Raw genomic sequence first — 22,979 nt, 5'->3', positions numbered from 1 at the left:
AGCTGAAGGCAGTCGCTTAACCAACTGAGCCACCCAGGCGCCCCTAAACAACAATTTTTAGTATAAATAATTTTTAATATAAACATGTCACACAGGGACTGTCTGTGTTTTGTCTGGCAACCCTAGTTAGTTATATTAATCTCTGTATCTGAAGTATCTTATAGGAAAAATACATTTGTCCTGTTCATGTATATTATGAAAAATTAATCAGCATCACGTATTTAGTAGGCACAAAATGAGGAGAGGAGATTATAGAATACCTACAGCTTGTATTTTCAAGGCATTTTCTCTGATTATTTAACTCTAAAAACTGATGTACTTATTTAAAAATCGTAATTACCATTTACTATATGCTAACATCTTAACGTGCATTATCTCATTGGATCTCCATAACAACCCAGTCCTGGTACTACTTTTCTTAGTTTTCTTATAGTTTCTGGTACTTCCCCAAGGCTCAGAATTGGCCACGTTCACAGAGCTAGTGTGTGTTTCCAAAGCCATTGTCCCTTCCACCTGATGGACACACACACAGACACACACACACAGAGCAATCTTTTCTCAGTCCTTCATGGTTTCTCCCCACCTGGACTTCTATATCATTTTGTGTCTGGTTCCTCCTTTGGCAAGGAGCACTTATTAGCCTTGTGTTTGTTATCTTTCTAGAAACAGACCACCCACCTACTTAGGTTGCATACTTCTTTGCTGATCACTACCCAGTCCCAGCTCCAAATCTCTGACTAACCAGTGTCTTGTGGGAAGAAGGCGCACAGTACATATTTGTCAGTTGACTGGTCAGCATTTTTCCTAAGGGCATTCTGGAAGGCAGCAGTGGACTTGGTCACTTCTACCAGTCCTACTTTTTTTATAGATATTTATTTATTTAAAGTAAGCTCTATACCCAATGTGGGGCTTGAACTCACAGCCCCGAGATCAAGGGTCTCGTGCTCTACTTACTGAGCCAGCCAGGTGCCCCCACCAGTCCTACTTTAAACACAGAGTTCCTTGGCTTTCAGTTTTCACATTAATGCACCTGTTCATGACAGAGTCTTGAAGCCCTCTAGATAGACACCACGCGGGGAAGCCCAGAGACAGTTTTCTTGGGAACTTCCACATAAACAGCCCAAGTCCATGCCTACTACTAATTTTTAAAATGCCCCAACACAACCCCTTTTTGTTGTTTAGAAGAGCAGGGAAGAGTCCCTTCTGCCCCACAGAATAACAAAAGACAAGTTGGCTTCCTCTCAAATATGCTAATTGCCCAGCTTCCAAGTTTCAGCTCAAGGCCCATTTTTATGCCTGACTTAAAAATAAAGTCCTGACAATAAGGTCTTGAATGGAAATGCTGACAGCACTAACTGGTGAGAACAAACAGCTATTCCAGGAAGGGAAACAATGCAGGGAGGCAGTGAGCACCCATTCTAAGCTCCAGCCGGCCTTAACACTCCAGGCTGCACAGCCCCCCGGACCAAGCCTGATTTCTTCACTGGGGGCTTGAGGAAATGTGATCCTATCTCTTTGTTCTCGGAGTTTAAAAGTGGAACTAGCTTTGCCTTTGTCAGTTACATTGGAGGGAGAGTTTGGACCCCTGCACTTTTGGGGGACCAATTCTGAAACTCGGGACAAGCAGCGTGCACGTGGGGTAGAGGCCCCTGTGCACCTGTGTGCAGTTTCTCTGTTCCCAGTGGCTCCCTCTGTTTGAAAGAGGTCTATGCAACATTTAAAACAAGTGTCACAAATAAATAGGCCTGGATGACCGAATGGACTTCACAAAGATGCTTTTCCTGGGTGGCAGTGATCTGTGTCCCAGTCTGCATTTTAAAGATTATTTATTTATTTATTTATTTATTTATTTATTTATTTATTTATTTATTTATTTGAGAGAGTACGAGATGGGGGAGGGTCAGAGGGAGAAGCAGACTCCCCGCTGAGCAGGGAGCCTGATATGTGGCTCCATTTTGGGACTCTGGGATCATGACCTGAGCCAAAGGCAAACGCTTACCTGACTGAGCCACTCAGGTGCCCCCTCTAGTCCGCATTTTAACAGCTCTGTCTGGATAGCAGCCTTAACGTTCTATGTCAGTGGAGGATGCACCTCCAATTCTAACTAAAATGAATGAAAAACTATTCCATGGTATCATCTCCTTTAATTTACATTTACCAGTGAGGTCAATAGTATTGTCACCATTTTACAGATGAGGATCCCGAGCCTCAGAAAGGATAAATCATTAAATAAGACCCCATTGTTAATAGGTGATAGAATTGAGATTTAAAACCAAGAGTGTGAGATATGATGAAGTTCAGGACATGCTACCCCAAAACATTGCACCTTGGCCTATTGGATACTTAAGCTAAAGGAATTTGAGGAAATGGCAGATGCAAAGTCATGCTCACTTTCCCCTGGTCCTTGTCCTCTGAAACAGTCCATAAACCCTTATGTGAGAGGTGTCTTCTCTATACCCAGAAGAAAGGAACATCTTTATATCCAAAGACAAAGGGACACCAAGAAGAATCCTAGGAAGCAGGCCTTGCTAAATTCCCCATTTACAACACTTACCTCATACTCTTTGGCCTATCATATTTCTACATGAATGCCCACTATTCATCATGCCTAGCATAAAAATACTCAGGCCTAACTGTTTCTTAATGGCTTCATATCTTTATGAAGGCCCCCATGTCATGTCAAATTTATGTTAAATAAAGGTGTATGTTTTTCTCCTGTTAATTTGTCATTTGATTTTCAGACCCAGCCAGAGACCCTAGGAGGGTTGAGGAAAATTTTTCCTCCCCTACAGATGCCACACTGACCCACCCTTGCTACTCAAAGAGTGGTCCATGGACCAGCAGCATCTGGTATCACCTGGGAAATTGTTAGAAATACAGAGTCTGATAACTCGCCTTTTAACAAGATCTCCCGGGCTTCACATGCACATGAAAGTTTGAGAAGTGTTGACTCACACCCCAGCCCTTCTCAAATGACCCTGCTCCACAACAGAAAGAAATGAGCATGGAACCGTGAGGATTTTGGAAGATAAAACAGGGTGTGACATAAGGTCCTAAGGAGAGTGGAGTGCCAGGTGGAAGGAAGTGAAGAATTTAGGATAGCAGTTACGTTATGTCTCAGAGGACTGCCTTGGATGCAGTGCAGAGAAGAATAAGATAGTCTCTGGATTTCGGTACCTTCACATCCTGGGTCTGGCATTTACTAGCTATAAAACCTTGGGAAAGTTGTTAAATTCCCTGAGTCTCAATTCATCTCCCAAATAAGGATAATGCTACATATTAGGTTATTCTGATGTTCAGTGAGACTCGTGTGTGTGTGCATGTGTGTGTGTGCGCGCGTGTGTGTCATTAATATGGGTATTAAATATTAATATCCACATTAAATATTATGTCATCCAGAGTCTGAGGGGACTTTAAAAAGAGTTTTCTTGCAAGCAACAGAAACCACTCTGGCCAGTTCAAGGGATTCATTACTGAATATTATGTGGTTTAGAAAAAATCATTGTAAGGAGCCAATTCAAGTGGGAACTTCCAGGAACAATTCCCAGGCTCAGAAGCACACTTGCGCCACATTGCAGAAAGCCTTCCCATGGAACTCACAGCCTCCTCAGCAGTCCAACGCTGGCAAAATGACTGCCTTACCCTCTGCCCTCTTCGTCTTGGTTCAGGTCCAAATTGAGTCTCACACTTTGGTGTATCTCACTGGAGGAGCCTAGATCACAACCAAAACCCTGGTTGCAAGGAAACCTGGGAAATGTAGTTGCTAGCTTTCAAGTGGCTACAGAACAAGGAGGCACTTCAGAAGGGGCTTAGAATGGATGAGAGGGGACAGCCCATAATGTCCACCACAGGGGGTTGCAAGTCTTTACTATGCCCTAAATAGGATGATCTGATCTAGGGGTCAGGGCCTTATCTCAGGGCTATGTGGGGATAGGGGTAAGGATAGATCAGCAGGTGTGAATAACTAGAAAGCAGGATGTCAGAAGGAGCTACAGAGCAGCTGATAGATAAATTCATTTCAGGCACTGTATTGGACTTGCACATGCAGGGAGAGTTCAGGAATGGCTGTTAGCAGGACCTTCTGGGGTGACAATAACAGGCAAGGCTTTCTTTTTGTGCTCATGCCTGCTTACTCACTCTCTGGCACCCAGCCTGGAACACACATTCCACCTGGGTGCCCCAAACCCCCAATGTAGTGCCCAACCTGGCCTGGCCTCCCTAGGCTATATTACCTGATCACAATTAATTCATAAGAATAAGTAAATTAGGGGGCTAAGGGATTGATGAATTATGTAGTCCCAAGGATGTGTCTGAACACTGGAGCTTTCCAGTACTGAGTTTCCAGGCCATGGGAGCTTACAAGCAAGGGTGGACACCTACTAGTTCCAGGCCACAGGAACTTACAAGCAAGGGTGGACAGCTACTAGTTCCAGGCCATGGGAGCTTGCAAGCAAGGGTAGACACCTACTAGTCAGGGGTGCTGCAAGAGAGATTCAGGCACTGTGCAAGTGCTGGGCCAAATGTCCTGAAAGGCCCTTATGTACTCTGAAATTCAGGGCTCCCTTGAGGCACTTGCTTCCCCAGAAGGAGCTGTAATAGGGAAGAAGCATGGCAGACCAATAGGGAAGATTTGGAGTCAGGGCTCTCTACAATGTGCAAGTCACTGTCAGAGCAGTGTCTGTCTCCCTAGTTTACTTAAGCACCTGAGCAAGGGGCTTCTTAGAAGGAGGGGATGGTGCCCCATCCCTATTAGACAATTAATGGATTGTTCTATATGTTATTTACCTGAAACAGGTCATGCTCTTCCTTCAGAAAGGGGCCTGGCTTCGGCCCTGAAAGGATTAGAGGAATGACTACTTTTACAAACCAATAAGAGGTGACCTATAAATAGATTTTTTCTGTAGTATTGTGAATATCTGTGGACCAGAAATGTTTGAAAATCTGAAAAAACAAAACAACAAAATCATGTGTGTGTGCAGCAGATAGGATTATGGTTAAGTTTGCCTTCTTCGTCTTTTTTTTTTTTTTTCTTTTTTTGATTTCTGCAAAAAATTTTTTTAAAATTCCTTTTTTAAAACTTCAGAAAAAGAAATCATTTCTCTGGACTTAAAGGAAATTTCATGAATCATTATATTAGGAAGATGCAGAAGTGTTTCTAAATTTGTCTCATTTTATCTTTGGCTGCTAAAGGCCACCAGTGAGACTGAAGGCTCTGGGCCTATGTAATTCCAAATCCAAGTTGACAGAGCCTCAGAGTCTGGAGTTTTTACCATCGGTGCGTGGTCTCCGTTTTGCTTGGTTTGGTTTGATGTGCCTCGGTGAGCAGGCTGGTTTGAGGTGTTGGTATCCATATAGCAGCAGAGGGGACAAAAGGCTCTGGGTCCTCTTCCTTTCCTACACAAGCAAAAGTATTCTTTCACAATCCACAGGCTCTGGTTCTGATTTCTAGATACAGATGGTGAGCTAAACACCTGCCTCTGACTTTGATCTCTCCTGAAACCCAAACTACGATAAAATGAGCAGGAGAGGAGGCAATGAGGTTTTAGAAGCTGGAAAGCAGATGAAAGCCAAATCCAGCAGTGCAGAAAGCTGAGATCTACACAGTTTACAGGACGGCAGCAAGTGCTTCTGAAATTGGGGGTAGAGGAGGTCTACAGGTGCCCCCTCCGCTCCACACCATAATTGCCTCTCCCCAACCCTGTCAGGAGACTGGAGATTTGGTCTATGGTGAGAGCGCTCAGAACTGGGACTATCAGGCACAACTGAGGACGGGACCCTGTACTAAAAGGATAGGAAAATGACATGTTGTGTCTACTCAAAGCTGTGGTGGGCAGCCCTCTTCTCTCACACGGCTCCCAGAGCACAGGCAAGCAGGTCTTCACCCTCTGCAGAGAATGCTGGAAGCTTCTCCTCAGGGGCATCAGATGGCCCAAGAGGAGAGACTTGAAAGTAGTGTTATTAGGGATTCCCCAACTCGTGGCCCAGGCTGGTCACCCCACTGAGAAGCTAACAGTGAACAACAGCCCCCAACCCCAGCGCAAGACATCCAGTCAGCTTTTTATTTCCTTAGTCAATCATCTCCCTTTCTCCCTTTCCTCCTCAGATAAGCTGGGACCTTTGTGTCTTTCCCCCTCAGGCTGGTGCTCCTCCTGGGCTCTAGACCCATCCTCTTTGGCCTTCCCAGTAAGGATATCTTGGACCCCCTCCAGTCAGATAATAGATCCTTCTAATAGATCCAATAAAACCCAATCGGTCTCCTCCATCTTGCAGAACCCCTCCTTCAGTCCCACATTGTCTCCATCTCCCACACCACCTCTTCTGCCCCTCACAGCCAAACTTCCTCACCTTCCACTGACTTCCCAACCCACTCAAGATTGTCTTAGCCTCACAACTCCACAAAATCTGCCTTTCCAAGGAAGGCCATGGAAGTTGCTAAAAACAATAGAGACATCTCAGTCCTCTTCTTGACTTGACAGCAGCATTCACCAGTGTTGACCACCACCTTCTTGAAATACTCTCTCCCACTGATTTCTATGGCATCCTGTTCTCCTGGTTTCTCTCCTACTTCACTGACCACTTCTCAGCCTCCTTCACTGCCTTGCCCTCCCTTACTCAACCTATAAATGGTGTTCTTCAGGGTTCAATCCTAGGCTTTCTATTTTTCTCACTCTCTACTCTCTCCTTAGCTGATACCATTCACTTGTCCCCAAATGGGTATCTCCAGCTCAGACCTCTCCTGTATATCCAATTTCATCTTTGAAAACTTTATAGATATCTCCAAATTAACTGTCCACACTAAACTAGCCAGCCTGCCCTTCCCCCACCTCAAACTTGCTCCTCCTCCAAAACCCTCCCCATTAATGGCCAACATCTGTAGAGTTGTTCATGCTGAACACCAAGAATCATGTTTGACATCCTCTTCTCCTGTTCAAACTTTTACTAAGTCCTGTTGATTCTACCTCCAAAACATATTACAAATCCATCTCCTTCTCTCCATCTCTGAAACCACTACCAGAGTCCAGGCTTCCATCATCTCTTGCTTCCAGACTACTTGCCCCACATTCATTCTTGCCCTCCAGTATCACTCCCCTGCTTCAGACCTTTCAGTGGTTTTCCATTACTTCTAGATTAGAACAAAATCCTTCACTTGGCCTCCATGGCTCAGGCTAATCCAACCTCTCCTCCTGCTTCCACTTTTGCCTTTCTAGCCACAGGGTCATTCCTTCACTTCCTGCCCTGGACCTTTGCACCTGTTGCTCCCTCTACTTATAATACCCTTCCTTCTTTCCCCCTATTCTCAGTGTTATGGACTGAATGTTTGTATCCTCCCAAAATTCATTTGTTAAAGCCCCAGCCCCCCAGTGTGACTAAATTTGGAGACAAGGACTTTATGGAGGTAAATAAGGTTAAATGAAGTAATAAGAGTGGGGCCCTAATCCAGTAGTATTCATATCTGTTTATAAAAAGAAACACAAGAGAGCTCTCCCTGCCCCTCCCCACCATGTGACATAGCAAGGACATAGCCAGCTATAAGCCAGGAAGAATCCTCACCAGAAACAACTCAGCTGACACTTTGATCTTGACTTCCCAGCCTCCAAAACTGTGAGAAATAGATTTCTGGTGTTTAAACTGCCCAGTCCAAAAGTATTTTGTTATGGCAGCTCTACCTGGCTGATCACACTCAACTAACCTCTACCCTTCAAGTCTGTCTAAACCACATTTTTAAAAAAACAATCTTTGAGTCCCCATTCTCACACCACATTCCCATTTAAATAGGACCTTTGATATTCAATCTCATAGCAGTTGGGGTTCTCCTTTGTAGCACCTGTCACTATAGCATTAATTAATTCTGTAAGTGTTGCCTTCTACACTAGACTGTGCTTGATAAAGGTCAAGACAGTGGTCTATGTTATTCAATGATGTAACCTTGGTATCTAGCACAGGGTCCAGAACACAGTAAGTGCTTAGCAAAAATTTTAATGTGTGATCATGAAAGCTATCTCTGATTTTAAGGAAATCTTGAACAATTTTTAAAAATTTTATTTTTAACTCTACAATCTTATAGGAGAAAGGAACCAAACCTTATATTCTATATGACCCTTTTTAATTTGCAATGCTTAACTTGTCAGAGCTCAAATATACATTTTTGTGTTGCAGCAATCAATGTTGCCTTATATCCTACCTGTTTTTACTGCAGTGGAAAGGATGCCCGGAAAATCTCCCTTTTGGGACTTGGGAGTAGACTTACATCTACTAAACAAATGCTGCCTTATCACATGGCTTCTTCCCTTTGATCACCAGACTATCCCCTAAAGTAGTTCAAGCCTGTAGGCCCTAAGTTATACACAAAATAGTGTAACATGTAATTGTGTGGTAGTTTGAATGTAGGTTCAAATGCTAGATCAGAATAAAAAGTCTATGATTGTTAAGTGATGCAATCTGAGCAGACAGTAGTTCATCTGTACATGTGTGGGCTAGCCCCTGAGAGCCCAGCCTGTCTCCATTAGAACCACAACTACACCCAGTGAGTCCCACAAAGGAAGCAGCTCTCAAGCATTCCCCTGGCCTGGGCTATTTCTATACAATGCTTAACATCTGCTGGTGGAATTGTTCCCTGCCACGGACTAAATATGTGTGTCCCCTCAAAACTTCTATGTTGAAGCCAAATCCCCAACACAATAGTATTTGGAGGTAGGGTATTTGGAAGGTAATTAGGTTTATGAGGTCATGAAGATAATGGGATTAGAAGAAGAGACCAGAACCTCCTCCTCCCTGCCCTGTGAGGACACAGCAGGCAAATGGCTGTCTGTAAGCCAGGAAGAGAAACCTGACCAGGAACTGAATCTGCCAGCACCTTTTTTGGACTTCCTAGTCTCCACAACTGTGAGAAATAAAAGTCTGTTGTTTAGACTACCCAGTCTGTGGTAGTTCGTTCTAGCTGCCCAAGGTGACTAAGACCTCCTCCAGTTCCCTCTCCCCGGAAGGCTGCGCTGTATTCTCCCTGACGGAGGGACTGTCCACTTCCTCTCAGGGAAGGTAGCTTTTGAATTTACTTTTGTTCAGCCCCTATCTGGTGACACACCAATGTCTGTAGCAGAGCTCACTCAGAGGAAAATAACCTGCTCCTAGTGTCACTCTCTAAACCAGGAAATTAGTCTTTAACAAGAGAAAATGTCATTAACGTGACTTCACATGCACAGATACAGGTAGAGGTCACACTTTCCACCATTTGTAATGCCCAGCTATTATACTGATACCCTGAGTCATTCCCCATTGTTGAGCCCTCAAGTTGTTTCCAAGTTTTTCACTGCTACAAATAGCAGTGATCAAAACATTTTTATGCTGCTTGCTTTTTTTCTAACTTTTGGATTTTTCCTCAGAGTAAAGTTTCCTGGTTAAAGTATATGAGTTATTTTATAGCTCTTACATAAAGCTTTATTGCTTCATAAAAGCCACACTATATACGAGGTACCAGCAATGTGCAAATGAGCCTCCTCCCTCACAGGCCTGCCATACTAGGTCTTGCCATTACTCCTTATCTTAACTAGTTTAATAGATATATAATGAGCCTCTAGATTTATTTTACTGTTCATTTCTTTCAGTGAGAGTTGTATATGTGTGATTAACAAAATGCTAACACTCAGAAAATCAGTTATCATTCTGCCAATAATCAGAAATCTCTGCTTGAAGGTCCATAGTTTCAACTCTGCCATGGCACTTTCCCCATTCTCAAATCCACAAGGTATTGTTAATATGAGTGATACTTCAAGGGATTTATGGGGACAAATGGTGGAAGAGAAAGCAAACAAATGAACAAATAAGCAGAGAAGTATTTCCTCTTTCAATCTGGGCCTCCTCAAAGTCACTGTGTTCGTTGAAGGCCATCTAGTGGACCCACGAGGGAAAAATGCACAGTGGTGTGGGAGGGAGGCCAGCTTCCCAGGCACACACAGATGCGGGGGTGAGGGATGCAGGCCTTTCAGGACTAATGCTGGCTCAGAGTCCTGTTTCCTCACCAGAGGAAGAGCTGTAGATTTCCCCAACTCCCGTCAGCTCCTATGTACTGCTATTTCACATTTCTTGAGGAAATGATAGGCCAGCTTCTTCCTGATGGAGGTGTGTAGAAACCAGAAGGGAATGAAAAACAGTTGTTACATCTACTAAACTGTGCAAAGTTGGGGACTCAGTTAAAGAAATGAATTTCTAGTGCATATGTACATGCTCGCATGCATGTGTGTGTGCATGCACACACACACACACACAAGCAAACCACGATTCCCATGAAGTAAGGTGCCAACATTACAGGTATCTATCCATCCACTAAACATTAGATGAGTTCCCAGTACACAACCATGCTCATGCTACAGATGACTCTAGCTGGGACTGATAGTCTAGAGAAAGGGAAAAGACTTAGCTGTGAAAGTTAGTTAAGGTAGAAGGCAATGAGACTTGAAGAGCAAGAGGTCACTCCACTCTAGAGAATCAGAGAACCTTCCATGGAGGAGGTGCATTTTTAGTGGTTTATTTTTGGTTTCATTTAAACAAAATAATACATGCTTGTATTATTGAAAAAAATACAAAAATTGAAAAAAAAAAGGCAAAAAGTGGACTAACTTCTCACTCCCCATGTGCTTCTATTCTTGACAGGGAACCACTGCTTAGAGTTTGTTTTGTGTAATTCTGGGAAGTAGATTTTGAGGGATGAAAAGGTCTGGTCAGTGGAAGGAAGTGGGATAGGGATGATATGGTAGGACTCTCTGGAATGGGAAGGGTTAACTCTAGATAGGCACCTAGCCCTGTTATCATTGTGATATTATAATTTTCTGATAGTCTCGGGTCTCTTGAGTTTCTGGTAGTACTCATAATTTAAAAAAAAAAAAAAGAGAGAGAGAGAGAGAGAGAGGGAAAAAGAACTAGTTAATTCATTCCAGATACCTGGCTTCCTTCAAACTCCCCAGATTTTTTTTTTCTTTTTTGGTTTGACCACGAAGTGAACCCGAGAGTATGAATCATAAGCCTTCACCTCGTGAGTGTTCTATTCCAAGACCTTTGACTTTCAGAACTTTTTATATTGCATTCAGATCCTCAGGCAACTTAATATTTCCCTGCTCTTTTTGGTCCTTGAAAGGAAAGCTTGCATTGATCTCTAAGAGTGGGGGACATTTGCTTCACAGCAACAGGTACTTAACTCCCAATGCAGTAACTAGCAGCCTTGTTCTTTGTGAACCTCCCAGACTAGTTCATGTGGCTTTCTTCTGGATAACCTGGACTTAGGTCTGTCAGAGTACTTAACAATCCATATTGTAAATTGCTATTAATTATTCAGCTCTATGCAGACCATAATATCCATGAAGCCTGTCTACTCACTGTGGTAGGTTCAGTGCCTAGGATCTCAAATATTTGCAGAATGAATGTATGAATAATGACCAATGTTCCACAAGAAATTCTCTGTTCTAGGCATGGCCCCAGAGTAAGTGCATTAGCCGCTAGACATGTGTGATAAAATGATAACTCACTGACAGCTAAGCACTGTTCCCCACACAGGAAGTCTGAGTTATTCCTCCTTTGTGGATATCCCAACTCACTCATTTTTTAAGAAAGTTAGAACTTTCCGGGATCAAACTGCTCAGTGCATGACATACATTCTTCCGGACCCTTTTCCTGCCACCACTTCCCCCATCAGAAGAGTCTGACAGTCAGCATTTGCCACAAAATCATCATTAGCGGGGCACCTGGGTGGCTCAGTCATTAGGCTTCTGCCTTTGGCTCGGGTCATGATCCCAGGGTCCTGGGATCGAGCCCCACATCGGGCTCCCTGCTCAGCGGGAAGCCTTCTTCTCCCTCTCCCACTCCCCCTGCTTGTGTTCCTGCTCTCGCTATCTCTCTCTCTGTCAAATAAATAAAATCTTTATTAAAAAAATCATCATTGCCATATCTCCTAGATGGTGTCACTGCACTGCCTGTGCTTTACCTTTCCCACTCGGGACCTTCAGAAGGAGCCAGCCTGCAGCACAGACTGTGTAAAGCCCAGCCATAGACAAGGGTCTACCCAGACCCCCAGCCCACTTGACCTCTTGATCCACATCTCCTGTTTCTCTTTTCCAGAACTCTTCAGTTCCTTGATGTCCTCTTCAGCCTCCACATACCTGCCTGAGGTCCTCCATGTTAGTCAGGAGAGGTGAGGTACTGTTACAATATCTATCTAAAAATCTTAGTGACTTAATAATGACAAGAGTTTATTTCCTGCTCACACTACTTGTCCACTGTGGGTTGGTGGAGGACTTCTGCTCACTACAATCGTTTAGGGACCCAGGCTGATGGACGTTCCTGCTCCACACACAATTTCATGATCACTAGGGCGGAAGAAGGCAACATGGTGAATTACAAGCTCCCAAAGCTTCTGCTCATATTTCATTGGCCAAAGCAAGTCACATGGTCATGCCTCATTGCAGTGGGTTCAGAGATGTACAGTCCTGACGTGCACCAGCAGGAGAGAACTGGAATATTTGTACCTGGCTTTAGTGACAACCAGACTCTCCTTCCATTGACAGTGTGATTGGACACATTGGACAGCCATGCTGACCTTGACCGTCCTGCCTGATCCACAGCTTTGCTTGCTCCTTCCGTTTTAATCTACCACAGCCGCAGGGGAAAATTTCTGGCTGAGGAAACCAGACCACTACTTCCTGCCAGAGGAAGGAATTGATCATCATTCATGTGAGATCAGAGTTGCAGTATTAAACAGAATTCCCAGAGAGTTTCCAAACACCTTCTTAACCAGTAGCTTGCATTCAGCCAGCCGAGTAAGCTCCACAAACATTTCTTAAACCCACAGGATGTACCAAGGACCCTGGGAGGTGCTGGGGTTACACCTATCAACCACACACACTTGCTATAAAAGAACTAAGACGCAGGCAAGCAGATTAAAAAATATCAGAGCAAGCCTTGCTTTCTTTACTGTCCCCAAGCTAGTGATGGAGCCAGAAGAAGGGGAGCTGATGGGAAACTCAGCATCAGGCAGGTCAGCCTTGCTCAGGCACAAAACTGTGGAGGGTGGAAAGGGGTTGGCCTGTTCTGTTTGCTTCAGCAGAGAAGTTGGGTCAGGAAATCATGGGGCTGCCCACCCTGAGGTGGGACTAACAGGAAAAAACAAACACGAACATGTTGCTTTCAACAAATTAAGGCTTTTCTACACATTGCCTGTTAGTGACATGGTGAGTGGACTTGGCCTGGGTTCGAGTTTCAGCTTCTATACTCACAAGTGTGCCAACTCTTTGGGCTGCTTCCTATCTGGAAAATGAAGATTTTGTGCAGCTTAAATGAGATAATGTCTACAAAGCACTTACCGCAGTCTCCCGAATGTGGGAGACAGCCAGGAAATGTCAGCCTCTGCTAATGTTACCTGAAACTGCTCCAAGCACCTACAGTGGCTACCAAGTTTATGTGATCAGTTTTTATCCCTCTCCCTCTTTTGCAACAAACTGTGTTTCAGCAATAATCATGAGATGGAATAAGTGATGTTAATGGCCAGAAAAAAATGCAGTAAAATTTTCTTTTTCTTGAGCTTTCTATATATAGTCATGACAGTAAAACAAAATAAATACCCAATACAAAAAAGGACGCACATTTTCAGTACAAGAAAGGAAAGAAACAGTGGATTACTGTTTTTTAATTACAATAATTTTTTTAATATTGAGGAGAAAGATGTATACTTAAAAATTGGTCCATCATGGTAATGGACAAGAGTGCAATTTAATAGCCACTGAATCACAGTAAGGTAAAAAAAAAAAATTGAATTTTAAATACATTTTCAAAATTTACTCAAATTTAATCATGCATTTTGTGTATGGAAAATTTGTACATAATAGAAATATCCTACCTTGCACTTTGCATGGTTTCACAGTTTTAAATTTCAGAAGTGAAAACTCCAAGTGGTTATATAGAAAGTCAGAATAGAAGCAACTTGTATTTTGTTTCTTCATCTTTGCAATCATTCTGCTACCATTGTTTATTTCTTATTTATTTCTTATTGTTATTATAGATTTATTAAATCTGTTTAAATGCAGGAATATGTAGTTTGACAGAGATTAGACACGAACTTGAAGTGAACTCACTCAAAAGAACACAAGTTTACTCTCAAAAGGAATGGGTATAGCTGAGTCCAGGCTAACCCAGGGCCAACTGTATAGTTGGAAGTTCTCTGAATTAATGTTCCCTGGTACAGAAAGTTTATTAAGGACTATGGTGGGCAGAGCTCTAAGATGACCCCCACGTTCCAGGGTGCAGAGGCATCTTCTCCCATTATTCAGTGAAACACTCATCTAGGCACTGTTATGAGGGACTCTGTGGATGTAGTTAAGGTCTCAAATTAGTTGATCTTGTAGGGAGATTATCCAAGTGGCTTGGCCTAATCACATGAGCCCTTTAAATCTGGCTGTGGAGGTCAGAGACATAAGAAATCCAAGATGTGAAGCAGGAGAAATTTCTGATGCTTTGCTGCTGGCTTGAGGATGGAGGGGGCCACAGGGCAAAGAACGTGAGTGGCCTTAGGAGCCAAAGATTCAGGCTGCTGACAGTTTGACTTCTGTCTTGGGACCTGGAGCAGAAAAGCAGTTGAGCCACACTGTGCTGGATCTACATAGCTGGGAGCTAATAAATGGGTGCTGGGTTTTTTGTTTGTTTGTTTGTTAGCTTTATTGAGGCATAACTGACAAGTAAAATTGTATATACTTAAGATGTGGAGACAGCTTGATGTTTTGGTATATGTATATACTGGGATATGATCACCACAAGCTAATTAACATATCCATCCCATCTCACATACTTTTTTTTTTAAGATTTTATTTATTTATTTGACAAAGAGAGACACAGCAACAGAGGGAACACAAGCAGGGGGAGTGGGAGAGGGAGAAGCAGGCTTCCCGCTGAGCAGGGAGCCCGATGCGGGGCTCAATCCCAGGACCTGGGACCATGACCTGAGCTAAAAGCAGACGCATAATGACTGAGCCACCCAGGCGCCCCCTCACATACTTTTTTGTGTGTGGCAAGAACACTTAGGATTTACCCTCTTAGCAAATTTCAAGTATACAATGCAGTATTTTTCACTATAGTCACAGTGCTGTGACATTAGACCTCCAGAACTTACTCATTCTGCATAACTGAAACTTTGTACCCTTTGACCAACATCTCCCCAATTCCTCTATCCCCCAACCCCTGACAACAACCTTTCTACTCTGTGCTTCTGAGTTTGACTAGTTTAGATTCTATGTATAATTGAGTTCATGCAGTGAACTCAGTCGCCTTTTTTGTGTCTGGCTGCTTTCACTTAGCATAATGCCCATGCTATTGATAATGCCCATGGTTCACAGATGAAGGATTTCCTTGTTTCTCATGGTTGAACAATATTCCGGGGTGTGTGTGTGTGTCTGTCTCACATTTTCTCTATCCATTCATCCATCAAAGAACCTTAGGTTGTTTTCGTGTCTTGGCTATTGTGAATAGTGCTTCAGTGAACACAGGGTGCAGATATGTCTTCCAAATACTGATTTCATTTCCTTTGGATATATACCGAGAAGGGAATGTTGTTTTGAGCTACTGAGTTTGTGGCAGCTTATTATGCAGCAATAGAAAAACTAATATAATGAATAAGTAATACAAATATGCTGAAGTTGACATAAATATTATTAAAAATCTATAGTAATTGCACCAATTGTTTAGAACTTAAACCAAAAAAGACTCTCAAGTGAGGACTTCTTTATTACTGACTTTGTTTAGAGTTGCTAGAGTACAGTGATAATAAAAAGCTGGCTGACTTTTAGTTGGTTTTATTATTATTTTAAAATTCTTTACCAATGGTGCTTCCCCTTTCTGCCTGCAACTGAGGTGGCCGATCCCTTTGCTCTGTTCTTGGTAAGCCACTGAGTACTTGGAACCCAAAAAGAGAAAGAACCTTCTAGATCAAGCAGCTACCTAGCAGTAGAGGAGAAATCCAACCTCAGGCCTCATGACTCCATCCTGCCCATTATTAAATTAAGGCTGCAGGTGTTCTGGGAAGAATTGTGCCAAGTCTTCTGTAAGTTTTCTGGTAAAATTCTTAGTAAGGTAGCTAGCTAGGATCCATCAGTAATCATGAGCTATGGAATGCAAATTCTTGTCCCAAATGAACCCCTAATTGATTTAATGTTACTTATACCAAATAGGGTGCTTAGGTTGCCATCTGTCTAAGTCTGCTCGGGCCGCTATCACAAATACCACAGGCTAGGTGGCTTAAACAACCGACATTTATTTCCCACAGTTCTGGAGGCTGGGAGTCCAAGATCAAGGTGCCAGTGGATCTGTTCCTCGTGAGAGCTCTCTTCCTGCCTTGCAGACATCCATCTTCTTGCTGTGTCCTCATATGACAGAGAACTCTGGTCTCTCTTCCTCTTCTTATAAGGACACTAATCCCATCATGGGGCCCCACCCTCATGACCTTGGGACTTCAACATATGAATTTTGAAGGGACACAAACATTCAGTCCATAACAATATCGTATGCCTCTGTGTTGTGATATGATTTCCTACATTTTGAAGGACATACTATTTTAGAATTGTACAGCTGGAAAGATCTTAGAGATCTTACACTCTAGGTTTCCAGTTCTGAGCAGAGAGCAAGCTCCAGAGTACCAGGGGACCCAGAGCAGGTTAGCCACCCCTCACATAGCACATGGCTGTAACACATTTGTATTTAGAGATACCATGGCCACATTTATTGGTATTTATGTCACAATTCTTACTCAAAGGACATTTGTGGTTTGTCAGTTGTATGTACTTGAAGGCATTATCCATTTAGTACATAGCAACATTTCTCAAATCTGTGAACCTGGTGACACCTAACAATATATCCCTGGCTCTTAATTAGAGAAACCTTGTAGTACAAGTTAAGTGCTGTATCTTCCAGTGACCACTGTACCAGTATGTCCCAGTAACATATAAAGACACAGACAGTCACTGAAATCTTTGTATAATACTTGGTTTTCCAGATAATCCTAAGTATGCATATTAAGTCCTTTTCGGATCACTGTTCAAATGATAATAGATAACACTCATGGTGTGCTCACTATGTGTCGTTGATTGTCTAATTTAATCCTCACAGTGACTCTCTGGTTTGGTACTTTTCTATCAATGTTTTCCATATGAAAGACTAGATCCCAAAATGACCACACAGCTAGTAAATGGAAGGGGCAGAATTTGAACCCAAGGGGAGAGCACCATCATAGGAGGCAAGTCTCCATGGGTGCAAGTGGAGAGGGGATTACTTATCACCCAGTAAGTCCCAAGATGATACTTGTGGGAGGAGGAATGGGGAAAGGACACCAAAAAGTAAGAGGCAGATGAAGAAAATGAATACCAGCGTTCCACCTCAGCGACCTCACAAGTTTACCAAGAGCACTCCCTAATTGTTTAAGACTGAATGAACAAGTCAAGGACACTATGCCCCAGAGGGAGTATGATGGGCAGTCTAGGCAGGGTGGGGATTGGGCTAAATAAACTTCACAAGTACTCCAGATTTCCAATGTTCTTTCCAATCTTGACTCCTTCACCATAGAAAACCATCTAATACCAGTGCGTTGGCTATAAATCAGGGGCACTGTGTAGATGATCTATGTGAACTGGTCTACTGGGCGCTGACTGACCCCAAGATAAGTTAAGTGAACAGAGGAAGCTTGTAAGCTGCATAACACCAACCTCTCTTCTACCTACTTCTTCCAACCCTGTCCCCCTGGACATCTGAGGCTCATATATCCTCCAGACAGTCCTCTTGTGTGGGATCCATTTTGAGGTGACCCAGTGGGTCCAGATCCAGCCCACACCTGGGCAGTCTCACCCCTAGCCTCTTGTCAGGTGGGAGTTAGATATCAGTACCCTATGTTCCTCAAACCCTGGATGCACAGTCATCTCCCTGAAGCCTCTCTATCCCTTTGCTTTCCCGGCTTCTTGAACATTTAACTGTATATTGCTTTGGCTGTCCCTTGAGATCCCCACTGATGTGGCACCTTCCCCAGACTTTCCAACTAGCTTGGTGAGGATGCCTTGGGTTAATTTGTACCCTAGCCTCCTTCCCCACTCAGTGTCCCTCTTTTCTCAGCCTTCTCCTCTTGAATTTCCTGCCCTAGCCCTTGCCTGTGTAAGCATACTAATACCTTGATTGGCTGTCCTCTCTGTTGCCCAACCCCCACACCCCCACATGCCTGCTTTTGACATGATGCTGGGCTGCCCTCCCTTGCTATTGACTTCTCCCTCTAGTTAACAACCCTCTACCAGCAGGGTGCTCATGTATAACATTGTTTCTGGCACACAGGCATGTGTAGAAATGCCCATATCTCCACTTTAGCAGAAAAGCATTATTACTTCATTCCCTCTGTGGCTTTGGTGAAAACTCAGTGACAGATATTTATGGAGGAGATACTTACTGTAGCTCTGCATCTGAGGACACCTGGGAAGGATACTTTCACAGCTGATCCACATGGTGAAGTCACTCTGGCCATTAGGAACCTTCAAATGGGTCCCTCAGATGGGCTGTGACAAGAACAACCTTAGGAAATATACATAAATTCACAGCCCCTAATAAATAATAGGCGCTCCTCTTGTATATCAACTTTCTTCTAATTTGGGATGAGGCCCCTGCATATTCAGTCCACATCTCCTCACAAACCTTGAAATGACTAAGGCAGCTTCATGTAACTTTCTCTGCTTTGAGTCTTAGTCTGAAATGAATCAGTCCTTGAATGTCCTTTTTGTCACTTCATCATGACTATGGGCCCTGGTGCAAAGGGAACTCTAGTAGCTGCTTTAATATTCTAGGGTTTCCAAGTTGGATATGCCAGGTAGGCATTCGGCATGATCCTCATAAACAGGGATTCCACACTGGGCTTGTGGATCTTCAGAATACCCACAGGGATAGAGGATTCAATACCTCCACCCCAATGACATACGGCCCCCATGGTTTTAAAAAGGAGAATTTAGAAAATTACTGTGATGGTTAATTTTTTGTGTCAACTTGACTGCGCCATGGGGTGCCCAGATATTTGGTAAAACATTATTCCAGATGTGTCTGTGAGGATGTTTCTGTGTGAGATTAACATGTGCTTGTGTAGACTGAGTGTAGTCAATTGCCCCTCCCAAGGTGGGTGGGCCTCATCTAATCCATTGGAGGCCTGAATAAAACAGAAGAATCTGAGTAGGAGAGATTCACCCTCTCTGCCTAATTGTCTTTTGAGCTGACACATCCATCTTTTCCTGCCTTTAGACTCAAAATCAGGCTGGAGCTTATACCATCAGCTCTCCTGGTTCTCAGGCCTTCAGACTCAGAATGGAAATATACCATCAGCTCTCCTGAATCTCCAGTGTGCTAATGATAGATATGATGTGTGTATATGTATTATAGGCTATATGTACAGTCCTATTATTTATAGGACTATAATATCTTAGAGTGTATGTATCTATATCTATCATTCTATCTATCTATCTATCTATATCTTATTGGTTCTGTTTCTCTAGAAAACCCATACTAATATAATTAACCAGATGACATCCATTAATATCTCCAGCTTACAAATTGTTTGGGGGGATATTATATCAGTTTTCAGTCTTTATTGAGATTATAATGATCATGGATCAATGAGTTAAAGACTATTACAATAGGGCACCTGGGTGGCTCAGTCGTTAAGCGTCTGCCTTCGGCTCAGGTCATGATCCCAGGGTCCTGGGATCGAGTCCCACATCGGGCTCCCTGCTCTGCGGGAAGCCTGCTTCTCCCTCTCCCACTCCCCCTGCTTGTGTTCCCGCTCTCGCTATGTCTCTCTCTGTCAAATAAATAAATAAAATCTTTAAAAAAAAAAAAGACTATTACAATAAATTCTGATGGATTTGTAAATTCATTGGATCAAGAGCATTTTGCTTTATTGAATAGAAGACCTCTACAGAAGATCTCTTGGGCTTTTGATAAGAGTGATTTTAATTTTGATAGTGTTACTAGTCATGAAATTTGACTTTCTTCCCATGAAACAAATATTTATTTGTCATTAGAAAGGATGAATGATTTCACTGCCTGTGTTGCATTCAAGACCAGAGAGCCACAACAACTTAGAGCTGCCTGGTTCCCAGCTGGAATTTATCTTGTTTGGATATTTCTATGTGAAGAAAGTTGGAACAGGGATTAGGTCCCGGATTTTAGAGAATAGGCAGTATGTAATATCAAGGAGGAAACAGGATGATAAAATGTTCAGGTGAGGAAATGATGATATAGTCAATTTAGAAAACAAAATTCGAAAATACATAAGCCTTTAGCAGAGTGTTTTTTTAGCTTAGCTGACCAGCAATTTCAGTCTTTTTTTTAAAGTTCCTATGATCAAGCCCCCAAAGAATTAAAAGCCCACATGGTCCAGGTTTTACATGGGTCCCACCAAAATCATGAAAAGAGATCCATTTTATAACCTATACCAGCAGTTCTCAAACTTTTTGGTCTCACTCTTCAAAATTTGAGGAACCCAAAGAGCTTTTGTATATTTGAATTCTATCTATTGATAGTTACCCTGTTAGAAATTAAAACTGAGAACTTAAAAAGATATATTTATTCATTCACTTTAATGACAATAATAAATCCAGTAAGATAAATAACAGAGTCTTATGAAAAAGAAGGCAATAATTTTAAAAACTTTAATGGGGAAAAAAAAAACTTTAAAGAAGAGTGGAATTGTTTTATATTTTCCCAAATCTCTTTAGTGTCTGGCTTAATAGAAAACAACTAGATTCCCATAGCTGATTCTGAGATCATGACCTGAGCCAAAACCAAGAGTTGGTCACCACCAACTGAGCCACCCAGGGGCCCCTCTCATCACTGCTTCTTTATTCAGCTAATCACGATACCACACGCCTGGTAGCTTCTAGTAAAACTTCAGTGTACACTTGTGAGGGAATGAGAGTGAAAAGGCCAATTACAGCTTAATATTCTTGTGAAAATACTTTTAAACTGGCCCTGAACATGTCTACAGATCACTCAGCAATCCCCAGGGCACGATTTGAGGACAACTGGCCTGCATGACACCTCCTAAAACACCCTCTCCTCTCCTCTTGCCTGCTGAAACTGCTCAGGGGTTCTCACCATAGGACTGTCCAGTATCCTCAACAGCCAGCTCTGTGATTTATTCCTGGGCTTCTCTGCCCTCCACAGCACCAGGACTGTGTTGATTTAGAGGTACTTAGCTTTTGTCTGGGGCATGTGGTGCCTCTGCCATCTCTCAGATTGTCCCCAAGAAAGGGGAGCCAGGAGCACCTCTCAGAGTCCACCTCCATTTCCATCCACCTCTGCAGTCCTACCGTCCATGCCTTTCCTCCCATTCTGCATCACACAGTATAGAAACTGTGACCAAAAAAGCAGTTCTTTCAACACTCCAAAGTAAAACTTCTTATGCATTTAGCAGTCACTCCCCATTCACCCTCCCCCCAGCCCCTACAACCTCTAATCTACATTCTGCTCTCTGGCGATAGATCTCATCTAGATATATCATATAAAAGGAATCATACAATATGTGGCTTTTTGTGTCTGGCCTCTTTCACTTAGCATGATGTTTTTGAGGATCATTTGCACTGTAGCACGTGTCAGAACTTCGTTCCTCTTCAGGGCTGAATATTATTCCATTGTAAGGATAGACCACATTGCTCATTCTTTATAAACCCATCCTTGGCCCTGACTGCCCACCTGCCCACCTTCCTGTTTCCTGTCTTTATTCTCCTCAAGGGCAGGAACTTCACTGCCCTTTTCCCAGCACCTAAAAGAATACCAAGGAGATAGTGGGTACTCTTAAATATGTGTAGCCTGACTGGCCAGCTGACCTTCTTTTCCATACCTTCACACCTTTGCTGTTCTGCTTCCTTCCAGCATTTGTTCAGCAGAAAGTAATGACCACCACCCAACCTCAGGGGCAGGCTTGGGCTGGCTCCTTCCAGGGTCTCGTCTAAATGAGCTAACAGTGCAGGATGGGGTCATCTTCGTTTGCAAAGCCCCAGCTTCCATCCCTTGGGCTGACAGGTATTTGGAGGCCCATCTGAAGGGCTAAAAATAGGACACATGGGGAACACTGCACTGCAGCCAGCTAAGCCTCACGGGCACTGAGCAGACAGACTCCTGCCATGTCGTCAGCAGGATGGGGTGGGAGGCCATGGGGAACATTGGCTGTTGTGAGCGCACCTCCCTGATTACCCTGGGTCTTGACAGTGTCTCCATACTTCTTTGGAGCTCCCTTACATTCTCCCTTTGTGTGCCAGGCTCTGTGCCTCTTAATGCCTCTCAGATCTGGAACATCTTTTCTTTTATGGGGCAGTGAAAGCCTATTCTTGTTCTTGCTACTTTCCCCCCAAATTTCGTCTGTGCCCAAAACCAGGAAACCCCTTTGCCACCTGCTAACCCATCATGTCCATCAGAACAGCCTGTGTTTGAAGGGAAGTTTGTGCATATCTCAAAAACAGTAAACTGCTTCAGGGGCCTTTTATTGGTAATATTCTGGAATAAAATGGTGACCGGGATCAAGTCCCTGCCATCAGGAACTACTTGAGCTGGGCTATGTATCTCTCATGACTACCCATCTATCCAGCTTCGGGTAGGGCTGGCTTATGGCAAGGTCAGTTTACCGTCCACCTGACCAGGAACTGACTGTTTGGTTCTGATAATTGAATTAGACATGTTTTCTTCAGAGGTAGCAGACAGCTTAGCCTCCCAGCTCCAGCAGCTCATTTTCAAACTTCTCTCCAGTAACATCATTTCGATATATGTAGCACAGAGGTGCTTAAAGTGCACTTTGTAAAATAATGTGAAAGCTTCTTCTATAAATAGACTAGAAAGAAGAATTCTCTTTTTTAAAAAGCAATAGACATCCTCATATTGCCACTCCCATGACGCATGAGACTGGCTTTCAGAAATATTTTCCCCAAAGGTTATAAAAT

General features: G+C 43.1%; 1 protein-coding gene across 1 annotated transcript in view; it reads left to right on the top strand.

Moving 5' to 3' along the window:
* The window catches only part of RFX8 (regulatory factor X8), a 252,412-nt gene that overhangs the window by 144,844 nt on the left and 84,589 nt on the right, over nucleotides 1-22,979 (top strand). The window contains exon 12 of the mRNA XM_064572648.1: nucleotides 12,106-12,178. Coding sequence (XP_064428718.1) covers nucleotides 12,106-12,178 — 73 coding nt within the window. The remainder of the gene's footprint in view (nucleotides 1-12,105; nucleotides 12,179-22,979) is intronic.

The sequence above is a fragment of the Mirounga angustirostris genome, unplaced genomic scaffold (genome assembly GCF_029215605.1).
Source record: "Mirounga angustirostris isolate CCGP_5_RB_7025 unplaced genomic scaffold, mMirAng1.0.hap1 SCAF_10, whole genome shotgun sequence".
NCBI classification, from domain to species: Eukaryota; Metazoa; Chordata; class Mammalia; order Carnivora; family Phocidae; genus Mirounga; species Mirounga angustirostris.
Note: the sequence above shows the minus strand (reverse complement) of the source record. Positions and strands in the feature narration are given on the sequence as shown.